The sequence below is a fragment of the Falco rusticolus genome, chromosome 7 (assembly GCF_015220075.1).
Source record: "Falco rusticolus isolate bFalRus1 chromosome 7, bFalRus1.pri, whole genome shotgun sequence".
In the NCBI taxonomy this organism is placed as follows: Eukaryota; Metazoa; Chordata; class Aves; order Falconiformes; family Falconidae; genus Falco; species Falco rusticolus.
Genome location: NC_051193.1, coordinates 38,543,206 through 38,557,323, shown reverse-complemented (window position 1 = coordinate 38,557,323; position 14,118 = coordinate 38,543,206). Strand labels below are relative to the sequence as shown.

General features: G+C 45.9%; 1 protein-coding gene across 3 annotated transcripts in view; it reads right to left on the bottom strand.

The window, feature by feature from the left end:
• Positions 1–14,118, bottom strand: part of CCDC85C (coiled-coil domain containing 85C) — a 121,014-nt gene that overhangs the window by 5,017 nt on the left and 101,879 nt on the right. The window contains exons 5-7 of one of the 3 annotated variants that reach the window (XR_005105214.1): positions 13,310–13,405; positions 5,494–5,592; positions 3,403–3,857 (exon numbers count right to left, since the gene is read on the bottom strand). Coding sequence is in view for 2 of the 3 variants with exons in the window: in XM_037393765.1 (XP_037249662.1) it covers positions 3,768–3,857; positions 5,494–5,592; positions 13,310–13,405 (285 nt within the window). In the remaining variant the exon portion in view is untranslated. Of the gene's footprint in view, positions 1–76; positions 3,858–5,493; positions 5,593–13,309; positions 13,406–14,118 lie in introns of those variants that run through there. The other 2 variants (XM_037393765.1, XM_037393763.1) reach the window with 2 other exon arrangements.

Below are 14,118 nucleotides of genomic sequence, written 5' to 3'. Positions count from 1 at the left end.
TCCAGGTTTTTCTTACTCGTTCAGAATTTGTAACTATGGTACTTACTGCAAGATATTTCAGCACTGATCTCCCAAATCTTACTCATCAGTTTTATTTAAAAAGAAGGTATTTTATTTTTTTCAACTAGAAGTATACACTATCACAATCAATCTCTTACTTCATTTTTACTAAAATATTTCAAATGAATGTTTTACACACATTATCAAAAAAATCTGTACTATTACTTTCCCTCCCCCAAAAAGCCAGAGTGGTTCAATAATAGGTAAAAACGCGTGCTAAGTTCTAAAGAATTTTGCTATATACACAACAGCAGGTGCTAACTTTTCCAGTTCTTTGTAAATCATATACAGAAAATATAGCAGGGCTGTAAGATCACAGGTTTAACAGAAATCAAACTTTAAACTGATTTCTAAAGCAGCACAAATAGACTTTTCCCCACATTATGAAAAATATACAATTTTATCACTTTACAGTCATGCACTTTGAAAAAGATCAGTAGTACTCTTCCCCCACAGTTTCTAAAAAGATAAAAGGTCACTTTAACACTGATTTCTTCTCATATCTAATATTTGGATAAAAATGTGCCATTCTCAGACAAGGTTGTGCTCAGCAGTCTTACCACTGTTGGTGTGAAGAGCCAACTGAAGCTGGTTACACCGCAGCATTCCAGAAACTGTTACGGGAACGCCGCTCACTTCAGTCACTCCCAACAAAAGTCAAGGATGTGATGTTTACTTCCCTTAAGCAAGCAAAGTCCATTTGTAAACAGTGGATGCTTTCTTTGCCAGAGGATTGCAGAGCCCAGGGCTTTAATCTTGAGGAAATTAACGCGCCCCAAATATATCAATTCAATGGCTGCTATTTCAAGGGATGCTCCCCTTCCACTGTACAAAGCTCCTCAGGTAGTTTTCACTGAAGGCTCAGCACATAGGTAAGTGAATTTAAGTAAGCATATAAAACATCTTTTTAGACAACTGAAAATGGAGCACCCAAGTAATCCTGTAAAGCCATTGAGCGTCGTTTCACCCCAGGAAGTCACTTCATAGTTCAATTGGAGCTAAGCATGAAGAGTAGCAAGCCTAAACCCCCCCGGACAGTAACACCCCAACATACAGCACTGTCATGTTCTTATGCAAAATTGATGTTGCACATATTACACTGAAGATTAATGTTGCCAAATAGGATCTTAAAAAAAAAAAAAAAAAAAAAAAGGGTGGGTGGGGGTGGGTGGGATATACCCTAACACTGTAAAGATTGTTCAGCTGAACTACTGGCTACCCTGTAAAACTGGCTCTATAGGAGCTGCAGCACTAATGGACCTCAACTGCAGCATCTTTCCCCAGTAGGTGAGATCTGCAGGTGGAACAAAAGAAGCTTTGCTTGAAATCATTGAATAGATTATGAGAGAGATTCGATAGCAGGGAGTATTTGAATGAGAATTACATAGCTGGTGTGACTAGTAATCTGATTAGTATAGCTCTTGTCTTGTTGAGAGGACCTGCTAGTCTAATATACTCCTAAAATAGCAAGCATATCATCAACACAATTAACTCTCTACAACTGCTGGCAACATTTGCATTGCGTTAGTTAAAATTCACTGACGTAAATTAACCTTGTTCCCAATATGCTTAAATTCTCTGCTTAATCCAGCGATTAGATGCCACCAAAATTAAAATGGGCTTTCAAGCAGATAGATTAAAGTAAACCTCGGTTCAACATTACATGTTAAGGAAGAATGGTGCCTCTGCTTTACATCACCCTTTCTGGTACGAAAATCTCAAGGTATAAATTGTACAGGAGGAAGACAAGTGATCAACGGTGACTAGAAACTGCAGGTCAAAACAAAAAGCGAAGAGGAAGAAATCCAGATTCCTCTAACGATGCCATATTTTAAAGGTGACAGACTAGAATGGATTTTTCCAGGCTCCACAGGGTTAGGTATTAGCTAGCTCAGTGTCCACTGCCTCCAGCAGCAGAAAGAAACAAACCATGGGTGAATGTGTGAGTGAGAGTATGCACCTGTGTTTTGGGAGGGGATCTTGTTTGTTTTTTCAGAATAACCGTCTCATCTGGAGTGTTACATTGTTCCTTCTGCAGGCAACAAGGAAGTCGTGCTTACTCTGACTGGTTACTATGTATTTTGTTTGTATTCCTCCTCTATTTTTTTTTTTTTTTTTGCTGGTTACAGATTTTGGCTCTGACACTGCAAATTCTTCACCCGGGCAGCTGGTTTATTGTATACCATGGGACCAATTACCTTTCATAACTTGCAGCATGGGCTCCCTGGTATTTTATCAGTGCTCCTTGTTAATATAATACCACAAGTCAAGAGCTCAACCTGTCCAGCTAATTCAGCTGTCTGTAGCTGTGACTGACTCTTACGGAGAATAAAAAGAAAGTGATGGTGTATGAGGTCATTAAATCTTCAAACTAATCACTAGAATCGATGCAACTTTTGAAGAGGAGGCTTTGATCTTTTCACATGCCTGTCTCTAAAATTATTTTACACCAATGAGATAATAACCAAGTCCTGCTTCCTTGGACTACTGGGAAAGAACATCTACCAAAATACAGGGACAGCTGCTGTGACATCTTGGAAAAGAAGGGGGTCAAATTCTTACCACTATACAAGCAGCTACTCCACAATAGCAGAATATAAGTCCCATTGTTTTATATACAACCATTTGAAGAAGAAAAAACCCACTCGTTTTGGTTCATTAACAAAAATAAAGCTTGAATGGCAGGAAGTAGTCTCACCTGACAGCCCGTGTTTATGTTTTTATTCAGCTCTGCAAGGTGGTGGTTTGATTACCTTACACAGGAACCAGTATAGGTGAGGGATCCAGCAAGAACATTAAAAAAAAAATACCCAAATCTTCCTTATGTGAAAGATGAGCTGCTCTCCAAGATCCTGTGAAAGCCATAAGCACTGTTAGGATGGCAGTTTCTGCTGAATTAGTTTGTAATAAAAGCTTTACAGGAAAAGTGTTGCCATTATTTGTAGGCAATACTGGCGTGTGGCTACGTGACTGCATTCACATTAGGACTGCAGAAATCTTGTGTCATTTGTTCATGAAAAACAGTTCATTAACAGCTGATACGGAGTCTCAAGCCTTTCCGTACGCCTGTGTGAGGAGCACCGCTGTACAACGGTACAAGTGGTTTTAGCTTGCCACTCAAAATTTTACACAGCGCCTCGTGAAAACAGTTGCATGTCATTCTTCAAAATAAGGACCTCCAAAATGAGTGTGAGCAGCTCAGGAGCTTGGCAGGCAGTTAGGCCAATGAATTCAAGTTGGGTTTTCCTTGGAAGGTGCTGCCTGGAGCCACTAACCCAGCTGTAAATCACTGAGAAGCAGGTGGACAGGAGTGATAAAAACTGTGACTTCTCTGCAAGTGACTTCTCTTCTTGTTCCTCTTAGAAATTCTCTTGAGTTGGTTAATTCTACAAACAGACCATTACAACAAAGCAGGTTTGAACTACAATACAAATGATGCAAGTCTGGCATTATTGGATGGTTACCCACTGAACAGTAGTTCCAGAGCACCACAGCCTGGAAATCAGGCCTTTAGCTGCCGTATTTACACTATTGTTACAAAAAAAGCAGGGGAAAATAAAAAATAAAAAAAAAAAGAAGGAAAAAAAAAAGGGAAACCCTGAAAAAACCTCAACCCCAACCACCCAAGAACAGGCAGTTAGAAATGCTGAGCTCTGCCTCTTTAGTCTTCACAGAATCGACCCCTTCCAGTCTTCGGGACGGTGTTCCTACAAGGGACCCTTGAACTGGTTTCCTGACAGATGTTGCCTGATGGAGGGTTTGGAGCTCGCAGCATCACCTAGCTTTCGCCAGACAACCTGTAAGAAAAAAAAATAAATAAAGTGACGGGGGAGAGAAAGGCAGGAATTAAACCAACCCCAAAGCCTCTGACGAGGTGCAGTGCTTTCACAGTAGCATGCTGCCTGAAAGCAGAATGAGCCGCTCCCTAGCGCTGGGCTGTAATTCTGAGCAGAGCCACTGGATGGCACCTGTGCACCAGTTTCCAAGGAGAAAACCATTGATGCATTTTTCTAATTAGTCCCTCTTGAAATTAGAACCATTTTTGCCTGGGGTAATAGTATAAAACAAATACACTAGGTTCGAATTTAAGTTCAATGGTAGGTCAACCGTGGCATGCTTACAGAAAAGATGTTACTATGAACAGAAAAGAAAATGAAAAAGATAATGATTAAAAAAATTGCATATATATATATATGACTTTCTAAAAACATACATTTTATCATTCCAGGGCCACTGGAGTAAGGAAGAGTATTTTTTAAAAAATAAGACACTTCAAAGTACTTCATAGCTGCCCTGAATCTACATAAATTGAATAGTTAAAGAAAAAACAGCTGATGATAGACAAACAGAAATGAGTCCATTTGGGAGGATGAAGTTTTGCCTTTCTCCCTGCTTGGCTACAAGGCAACGTGGCATTAAGCAGATAAAATATCCTAGTTGGGAAGCCCTCGTTTACTCTGGTCTTGGCTTTTCTCATAGGGATCCAGCAGCCAAAGTGAAATGCCTCAGCCCTTGCCAAGGGTGCTTGCAGTGATTAGCTCTGCAAGATGCACTTGTGTTCCGTACATTCTCTTTTTAGGGTTGAGGTGATTTTCAGAATTTAAATGGAGGGTTAGGCTCCTCTCTGCTGGTGTGAGGCACTAAATGATGCTGCCTGGGTGACCTGCAATGTGGACTTCCAAAACAAAGGCTCCAAAAGCATCCTCCGCCCTGCTGTGGGCACTGTGGTTGCTGTCAGACAGCACATCCCTGACTGCAGGCGACATGCAGCTTGAGCTGTGTTCTAGCAGAGATGCCAAACTCTTTGCTGAAAGCCAAATCATGGCCAAGGTGCTTTGAAGTTGGAGGCAGTGCCACGGCATCATACACCGCAGAGCAGAGGCCTGGTACAAATGCTCACCATACAGGATGTGGCAAGCTCAGTTAAGTGTGGTTGCCCAACACGTTAGCAGTGCTAATAGCACCCCACACATCATGATGCTGTTCAGAGGCTTCAGTCAAGAGGATTCTTCCTCTAACTTCATCTTATGGTTTAGGCCCAAACCCATTCAAGCTGTAATGCATGAATGAAAATGGCAATTAAATGCTCCTCAGCCCAAACTGAGTCCCTAAGGGCACAGGTGGAGTCAGCTACTAACAGGACTGTCCCAGCCAGGGAGAGCCCCCTGCACAGCTCTCAGTCAGCAGACTAGCTACTCCACACCCTTGAAGGCAGCAAAGTGGGAAGTATCTGCTGAGCAAAGGCTGCTCCATGCCATGAATGAGGCACTCGGGTTGCCGATACCCAAAGCAGCAGACAGCAGAGCCTCCACTCTTCTCTTGCCTGTGGATCTCACATGAAGCAGGGCTTGCACACAGCAGACCCCTGCTCTTCCATACTTCTAACAAAAGACCACAAAAGAAAGCCCTAGGGTTGCCGAGAGGCGTTCTTACATTGCACATTTCACGAACAATCGCCTTCTCCTTTTCGCTCAGGTCTTCTTCATAGTTGTCTTGCATTTGCCTGTCCAAATTTTCATGGACCTCAAGGACCTACAAAAAACAACATTACAAAAGCATTATGCTCCTCAAATAATTAAGTGTCCCTAACAACATCATTAGCCAGTATTTAAATTGGCACGATTCGCAAAGCCTCGAGATAAGCAAAGACAAGCATGACACCGTCGGTCGGGGCGCCTCCTTCCTCCCCTCTCCCCGGCAATGGCATGCCTGCCCGCCACCTGCACCGTGGCTGCCACCACAGCCCTGGGGGACCACATGATAATTGGCAGTGAGTTGCCTGCGCCCACAAACGCACCTCTTCCAGGAAGGCTGCTGGCAACTCCACCTTGCAGGCAGCCCCCCCAAGGCAGCCCCCCAGAAACTCGTGCCCCCTCCCTTCCCCTCTTTCACAGGAGCAGAGCTTTTCCATTCCCTTCTACTAATCCAAGTCATGGGACAACTGTGGTGAGCCCAGGCCAGCAGCTTTTAGGTGTAACAGGGTTGTAGCGATCAGAGAAAGAGGCAAACAGGGGGTCGCACCCCCAAAAGGCAGAGCTTTTACCCACTGTGCAGCTTAAGCGTATGGTTGCCAATCAGCCAGGAACTTTCCGATCTTAAAACAGACACGGCCGATTTCACTCACTTTTTGTCTGGAAGCTGTTTTTATCCCATTTAGTTTCTCAAGGGACTCCCTTGGAGGCCCACGATGACGGTGAGCAAGAGACAGGCCGTTAGCATAGAGCCCTGGGACCCAGAGATCCCAATTTGATTCCCAGCTCTTACCCACTCCATCTCTGAGCTGGCTGCACCCGGCTGCAAAGGGGATGGGAATGGGGCAGGGAAAACCCCAGTATTGCCTCCCGGATCCCTGCATGCTGACTGCAGTCCTCTGAAGGCGCTGTCCCCACTGAGTGCCAGTGTCGACGTGAATCTGGGTCACCCTCTCCTTGCGCCACAGACGCCCTCTGAAGATGGAGATAATCACCTCGACACCCTGAGCTTTACTTTAATCTCCACCAGCACCATTTCCAACCACAGCACATGCCCCATAAAAGCAAGGGGACAGGCGGCCCTTGGCCAGGGCTGGCGCACACGCGTGTCCCCGGGACGCACCCTGGCACTGCAGCCGCTGCAGGGTAACACTTACCAGCTGCTCAGTGAGCTCAGCTGTGCAAGCACTGATGAATACAGGCTGTACCCACCCAGCGCTGGTGCCAGACCTGCCTGGTCCTCCACAGGCAGCTCCGTTTTGCTGTCTGTCCTCTCATGTCTAGCTGCAGGCAGCAGGCCCAGGTACCTGCCTGCAGCAGCCTCTGCAGGAGTGAGGCATTGCCTTTCCTTTCCCTCCCTCTCATGACTACAAGGCTTTTTCCATCATATTAACAGGAGGAAAGGACTGCAAAAAATGAGAGATGTGGCTCCAAAAGCGTAGGTGTAGTCTGAAAGTGAGCAGGAAAAGGATTTGAGACTCTCCAATCAGGCTCTGCTCTGCTCTACAGCTTGGAAGGCATCTCCAGCAGGCGCTCCTGGATCTGGGAAGAACCAGGTTTCCTTTCAGAGACAGGGAGGTTACAGCTCCAGCACTGACACTCCAGACCTGACACGTACAGTGCCGCTCACGTTCGTGAGCCCCCTGGATGCCCCTCAGCCTGGTGCTGAGGCTCAGGCTGCCACACCTGCGGATCTGCCTTGGGAAGACAAATAAATGCGCTGTGAAAGCAGCTCAGGACGCTGCAAACAACAGTGGAAACATCCTGCCTGTGACTTTTTTCTTAGATTTCAGGTTGACAACGTTTGAAAATGGAAAAACACCTGATTTCTAACCTCTTTCTTTGAAACAGCACTTCCAGACATGTTCCCCAAGCACTGATCCCAGGCCACACGTGGCTGGTAAGATGCAGCACTTCTACGTGGCTGCCGCGCCCCATCATGTGCTGCCCACACCCCACACCCCTGTAGCAGCCGGGAGGCAGCCCTGGCCCCCCAAGTCCCGCCTGGGGCATGCACCATCCTGGCCACCCCTGCAGAGCACCTGCAGAGCTGGCTGCAGCCGGGTGGTCCCTCAGTCACAGTGGTGAGGCTGCCTGGGGGTAAAACACAGCGTCCACAGAAATCCCCCTCCATCACATCCCCACGCACTCAGACAGCTCCTCCGGACAGGCACGCTGCACAAGTCAGGCATATCACAGTGCAGCAATGCCTCCAGATTTTGCTGCTGCATCTGTGCTGACCTACATACCTCACCCAGGGCTTTGCCACCGATGAGCAAGGTGGTCAGCTCAGTGGGGGGGGTTCAAAGCTCCTGGAAGTCTCCCAACACCATCAAATAGCATGTGGTCTTACTCACTGCAATCCATCCACACACACATAAAGCTGTACTCGTATGCATAAATGTTCCTGCGCCTCCTAGGAAGGTACGGAGCTAGATGCAGTGCAGGGGTGGGTTTCACCCTTTGCTGAGGTATACACCACCGGCTGCTCCACAAAATGGGATGCCAGGATAGATTATCCCCTGGTCTGCCTCAGCACAGCAATCCCCAAAATAGGTCATCCTCCTAGGGCCCTTAACCTACTTGGGACCAATCTTTGCACAAATAAGAATTATCCACATCCTTTCTAAGAGGAGAGGAAGGGCAAGAGCAATGCAAAAAGCATGTACAGGCTGACCAAGACAGCATCTATTTTTTTGCTAAAGAGGAAGGAATTAATTATTGATCCAGCTGGACTTAGACATCGAACTTGCTTGTCTGGAGTCAGTATGCCTCCGATGCTCGGCTGCAAAGGCAGCAGCCTGCAGGATCACATCCCTGCGCAGGGCGCTAGGGCTGCCTGGCTGGCAGCTACGCGCCGGCTGTGTCGACAGGGCAAGTGTCAAGGACAACCATGGCTTAGATTAGTTACAGACCACATCAGCTCCAGCCTCTGCTTCCACCAGCCATCAATCTTGCAGGCACAAGAGTCTCAGTGGCCAAAAATAAACTGTTTTTCTACAACTTGCACTTAAACTAAAACCACATTCCCTAGTCCATGAGGTGTGAAAGGGCGGCACAGCCTATTTCTTTCAGTGGAAATATCTTTTAATGGCGTAAACCAGGTAGAGCTGGAGCTGAAAGCTGATCAGATGGAAGTTATGGCTGTACTTAATTTCTGAATGACTCAGGACTCACTTACCCTCAAGACCATCCTGCTCCCCAGGCCCACACCATGTCTGGGTAGGCACTTTCTAAAGATGCGTTAACATTTTGGGTAGGAAAAAAGGATTGAGGGTGATAAAACTCAACAGCCCAGCCTGGAAAAGTATGCTGGAATACACTCTGAAGAGTAAAATCACCTCCTGAAGAAAGACAGGAAGGCCTTTTAGTGCTGACCCAGCCACAGCCACTCCCAGATCCTGCCAGGCGCCTCCTCAGCTGTTTAGAAGGACCAGGTTAATGTTCCTCCAATTACACCGCTGCAGACTACAGACATGCCTTTGCATAAATTGTCTATGGCTCAGCTAAAGTTCAAGGACTGTGAGTTCAGTGTGGACCTAAGAATCTGGGGTATATCCTCCCACGATTTCTGCCACATCCTAACCCAGAAGCCTACAGAAAACAAAGTGTACCCCAGGCTCGAAGCAGCTCACACCATCCCCTCCTTTTTGCTCTTCATCAAGCTGCACTGATAGCACTTGGCCCTTTGCACCAGCGCTACATGATCTCCCTGGGCCAAACACCAGCTGGCAGGGGCAGCCTGCTCTGCTCGAGCACAGAGGCACATCCCCCCCAGGAGGATGGGGCTGGACCAGGTAACACTGCTCTTCTGCCTGGAGATGCCACCTCCTCAAGGAAACCTGCACCTCGCCCTCAATGAGCATGCTGGCTCGTCTGGCTTTCTCCCTACCGACATATAAACCGAGGAACACCTTGAGCATAGTTAATTGTCCTTCGTGACTGCACTGACATCTGCGACCAAGGCAGTATCACCCCAGTCACCCAGCCCATCATACCCACTTCCCTTCTGACTTGCTGTACTGGCCCCACATGACCATGCAACGCATATTTAGAAAAACAAAGAAAAAAAATCCCACCAAGGAGTCCAGATGACTGCAGTAAGCCTTTGGAAGGGGAGCTGGCAGTTGAGGTAAGCGTCTGTACCAGAAAGCACTCTGAGTCTGAGGGATGCTTTCTGAAGGGCGCAAGCCTTACTGATTTTATTGAGTTATAAACCAATTGGACAAAGCACTGGGGAACACGGCATCCTACTTCAGCAAAGGAACAGTCCATATGCCCTGTTAGCACTTTCCCCTAGTTTTGGCAGGGCCAAACCCTGCCTTACCCATGATCGGTGGGAGTGACTGATCACCTGCTCTATGGCTCTGTGCACATGGAAGAGGTCCAGGCTGCTGCTCCGAGGGGAGCTGGGTTATAGGTTAAATGTCATGCTCAACATTTGTCTCCTCCTCACCTCTGCACGTCTTTAGCAGGTTTGCTCAGTTCCCAAGAAAAGTGCTTTGATGTTCACTGAGATACTGAGCTGTGGCATATGTACCTTTTATTCTTGTTAGCAAAAACAGCTGTTCGGAGTGCCAACCTGTCATCTTGCTCCGTATTTAGTAGGCGCAAATAAACAAAAACTATTTCTGAAGCAAAAATAAAGAAACCCCCTAAACTTGCTCAAGGAAGAACTTCCTTGCACTAAATGGCAGGCAACACTCCAGCTACGTAGCTAGCATTCAGCTGCCAGAAAAAGCCAAGGAAAACGCCTAGGGGACATTGCATAGGTGGGTGCAGATGGAGGTGATCTGCACGCCCTGCAGATCCACGCAGAACGCACTGCCCCTCAGCAACCTTTGCAGGGGCACAGAGCCACCTCACTGCAGCCATACCACTTCTGGACAGGCTTGCACGCAAGCATCCCGCCAGACGAGCAAAGTCAGCTTCCATCTCTCCTTACCTTTCCTTGTGGCAAGGAGCTAGCCTGCTACAGCCATGGGGACTTCTTTACACAACCAAGAAGGGTTTTTTCTAGAATCTGATGTGGTATAGCGAAGCGGGAAGTCTTGTTTGTAGGCTGCTCTCCTCTCCTCCTCCAGGGAAGGCCGTGAGCTGTATCACAGGCGGTGAGGGTCTAAGCTCATAGCCGTATCCAGTTTCCCACATGCAGGGGCTGGCACTGGAAAAGCTGCCCAGTTCTGCAGGGTGCAGATAAGATCTACTGCATATGCTACAGCATGCCATGGCCAAAAACCATCATCTTCTACCCAGTTTAAGATCTGTGGCTGGAATCCAATAGCCACAATTTCACTGTGCCGCAAGAAAGAAGGAGGAGAGTTGAGACCATGAACAGTTTCCTCAGTCTTTTCTGTTTCCAGCTGATTCTTAGAAATGGGCCACAGGATGGAAAAAGAAACACCTTCTCATCCCTCCCTGCCATGCTGACCTACGGAAGACTTTCCTCCCCAGTTCAAACATGAGAATATTTTTAACCCTATGCGTGTGAGCAGGACACATCATGTGAGATCATTTATGCACCATGAGAGATGTGACTGCTATGCCACCTGCCTCCAGCCATGGCACTTTCCAGGGTTTTGAAGACAAACGTACTCCACCAGTCAAATTATGAAATTGCAGAGGAGAATTTCTTCCTAGCAATCAACAAAGCTCTGACGTAGAGGATTAATAATACTACTACTACTACTATGTGCAAATCACCAGTCATCCAACTTCCTTTCAATTCATCACTGTGCCAGACCTCCCAAACTTAATTTCCAGTTTCCAAGAATCTTCATTAATTTCCCAGTCCTTTCCACAAGCTTATCAAACCACATCTTAAAACCATTTGTTTCTTGCCCTTACTAAGAAATTAAGTTCCGTAACCCCTGAAGCAAATAGAAACCTAATTTCCCCCCAGAATGTGTTCGTAATCAATTTATAACTATTTGATCTTGTAACTTAAAAACATTATTAACTCTGGTTAACATTGTCCCTCACCAAATGCAATGAAAAGCAGGAGCAGGAAGGTACAAACCCCACAGTCTGGGAAGAAAAAGCCAACAGCAGTAGTCTGGACTGCATGAGGGCTTGGACAATTAAACACAAGCGAAACTGGATTAGTACAAAGCGGCAGAAAACCAAAGGTATTTCCTAAGTCTGCAATGTTCTGCAAGGCATCAAGTTTAGCAGACCCATACGCATGTATACAAAGGAGAAATGTCACCCGCAAGTGCAAGGCAGCATAGCACAGGATGGAGCACAACAGCCTTCTGATAGCACAGAACCATTCGCAACAAGCGAAGAAGAAACTTGTCTGGAAAACACAGGACAGGACAAATATATGTAGGCAAGTGAACTGCCACTTGTCTTTTCAGGGCTCCTTTAAGAACTAGTGAAAACTGTACTAAAGGTACTTTTTAATCCTCGATGGTGCTGGACACCCTTCTTTTAGGATCCAATGAGAGTTATACAATCTGGTTGCATAAAGCGTCAAACTGAAAAAACAAGATTTTCAGCTTGAAGGATCTTTTATAATTTGAATTCAAATTTGATCCAAATGGCACTAAACTTGTCTTTCCTTTTGTAATTCCTCACACATCATAAACGCAAACAGTGACACTCTACATTCTCCTGGGATCTTGCAGCTGCCCAATGGAACCAATATCCTTGCTACCTGCACTACAGCTTCTCCTGACACTTGTTGGTTTTAGCACCAAGAGACTCTCAGCACTAAAACCCAGTGTTTTTAATTCAGGGAACTTACAGATCAAAGCTATGAGCAACATCTCTGCCGTTTACTTATCTGTCAGATGCAGAAACATATAAAGCACAGAGCTTTGTAAGCACCAGTCTCCACGTCTAGCACAGTCTAAGCTAGTGCTGATGCCACTGCTGGACCTTTTTTTCCAGCTATGACCATGGGGATCTGAGCTCCAGAGTAGTCATCCAGGAATCCTCCTTTGATTTGATGAAAGCTTTTTAACCCTGTACAAACTTCTTCAGCTTCAACAAATCCAAATCTAAAAATCAGTATATTCCAACCAGAGCCTGATTCAGTCAGAGGCTTTCCAGCCATCCCTACGGCACCTTGGAAAGGATTTGTGCTTCTGTGTCCCTTAGATGCTGAGAAGTAACTTGCTTAACAAGTTAAACGTAGCACAGGGTATCACATTTTTCCTGCTAATGGATGGTCACTGGGACTTGAGAACTGCTGTGAAATCACAGTGCAAATTTTCTCCTTGAACTCAGCTAGCAGTGTCCCATGGTTTTGATTGCCAACGCTCCTCCTGACTTTAATGCCCACTGATGATGCACATATCTAGACGGGTAGATGTCATGGTTTGCTGTGTATTTACATAAAATGAAGTCTTTCTCCTTTGAAGACTCCTGCAGGATTTTCAGTAACAAAACATACGTAGGAACTGCAGGTTTTGTGTGCCTTTTAGAAACACCATTTTGGTCACTGATGGCACCCTGGAGACCCAGTTTACACAGGACTGATGAACAGAAAGGGTAACCAACACCTTAAGCATCAGCAGCTTTTGTTGGAGGTTTCCCACCCAAAAAACTAGTCATGATTGATCTTGCTTAACTCTGCAACTATATCAAGCCATGATTATCCATCATGATACAGGTGCTAGTTACTGATAATCTGCCTGAGTACTAACTTTCTAGTTGTTGTATTTCCACAATAAAAGCAAACGCACAGTTCTGCCGCCTTGGTGTTTGTTGAACCACACCGCACTGTACTGCACCACGCTGCAAGGCCGTGCGGGGATCTGCAGCATCCTTACCTTCATAGCATGCACAACCGCCTCTGGTTTCTGGCCAACAGGGACATATCCTGCTGCAGGAGAAGATGCAAGATCAGATGTCATGCGAGCTGGTCCCTGTTGAAACAAGAGGAGATACGCTTTAATTCCCTTTGGGCGATTTAAACAAGGAGGAAGAAAACATCCAGAAAATATGAGCGCTAGCTTCTCTCTAATTCAGTTCCCTTCAGCCACCTGCAAAGGCAAAAGACACTACCAACTCCTACTCACAAGTCACTTGATCACTCAGTCTAGATGTACTCCAGCAGGAGATTACTCTGGTTTAAAGCTAAATTGATTGAAGAAACATTTTTTGCTCTCTTAGAATAACTTTGTACAAGGACAAGATCGAACGGTTCTCACCCTTCTAAGCCAAGGGAGCAATGCAAACAAGATGATTTTCCAGCATAAAGTGGTCATTTCTAAGAAGCTGCATTCATGAAAGAAACAGTTGGCATAACTTCATTGCTTTTCTGGCAACATTTTCACATAGACATCAAGTACCAATCTTCAGCTACAGAGAACATTGTGAAAGCAACCTTAAAACAAGCAGATGTCCAAACCTAATGTTGGCTGGGTTTGTTTCCAAAATGCTGGCCAGTCCTCCCGCATGAAGGATCCCATCGGGAAAGATGCCGAAATTACATTTTACAAAAGATTTCCACTGTCCAAACAGCCTTGGAAGCACTTTTCATAGGGCTTTCCTTTTTTAAAGGCATCCGACTTGGATTATAAAAGACACAATATCTTTATTCAGTGAGATGCACCCTGCCTGTCCCTAATATTTTTGC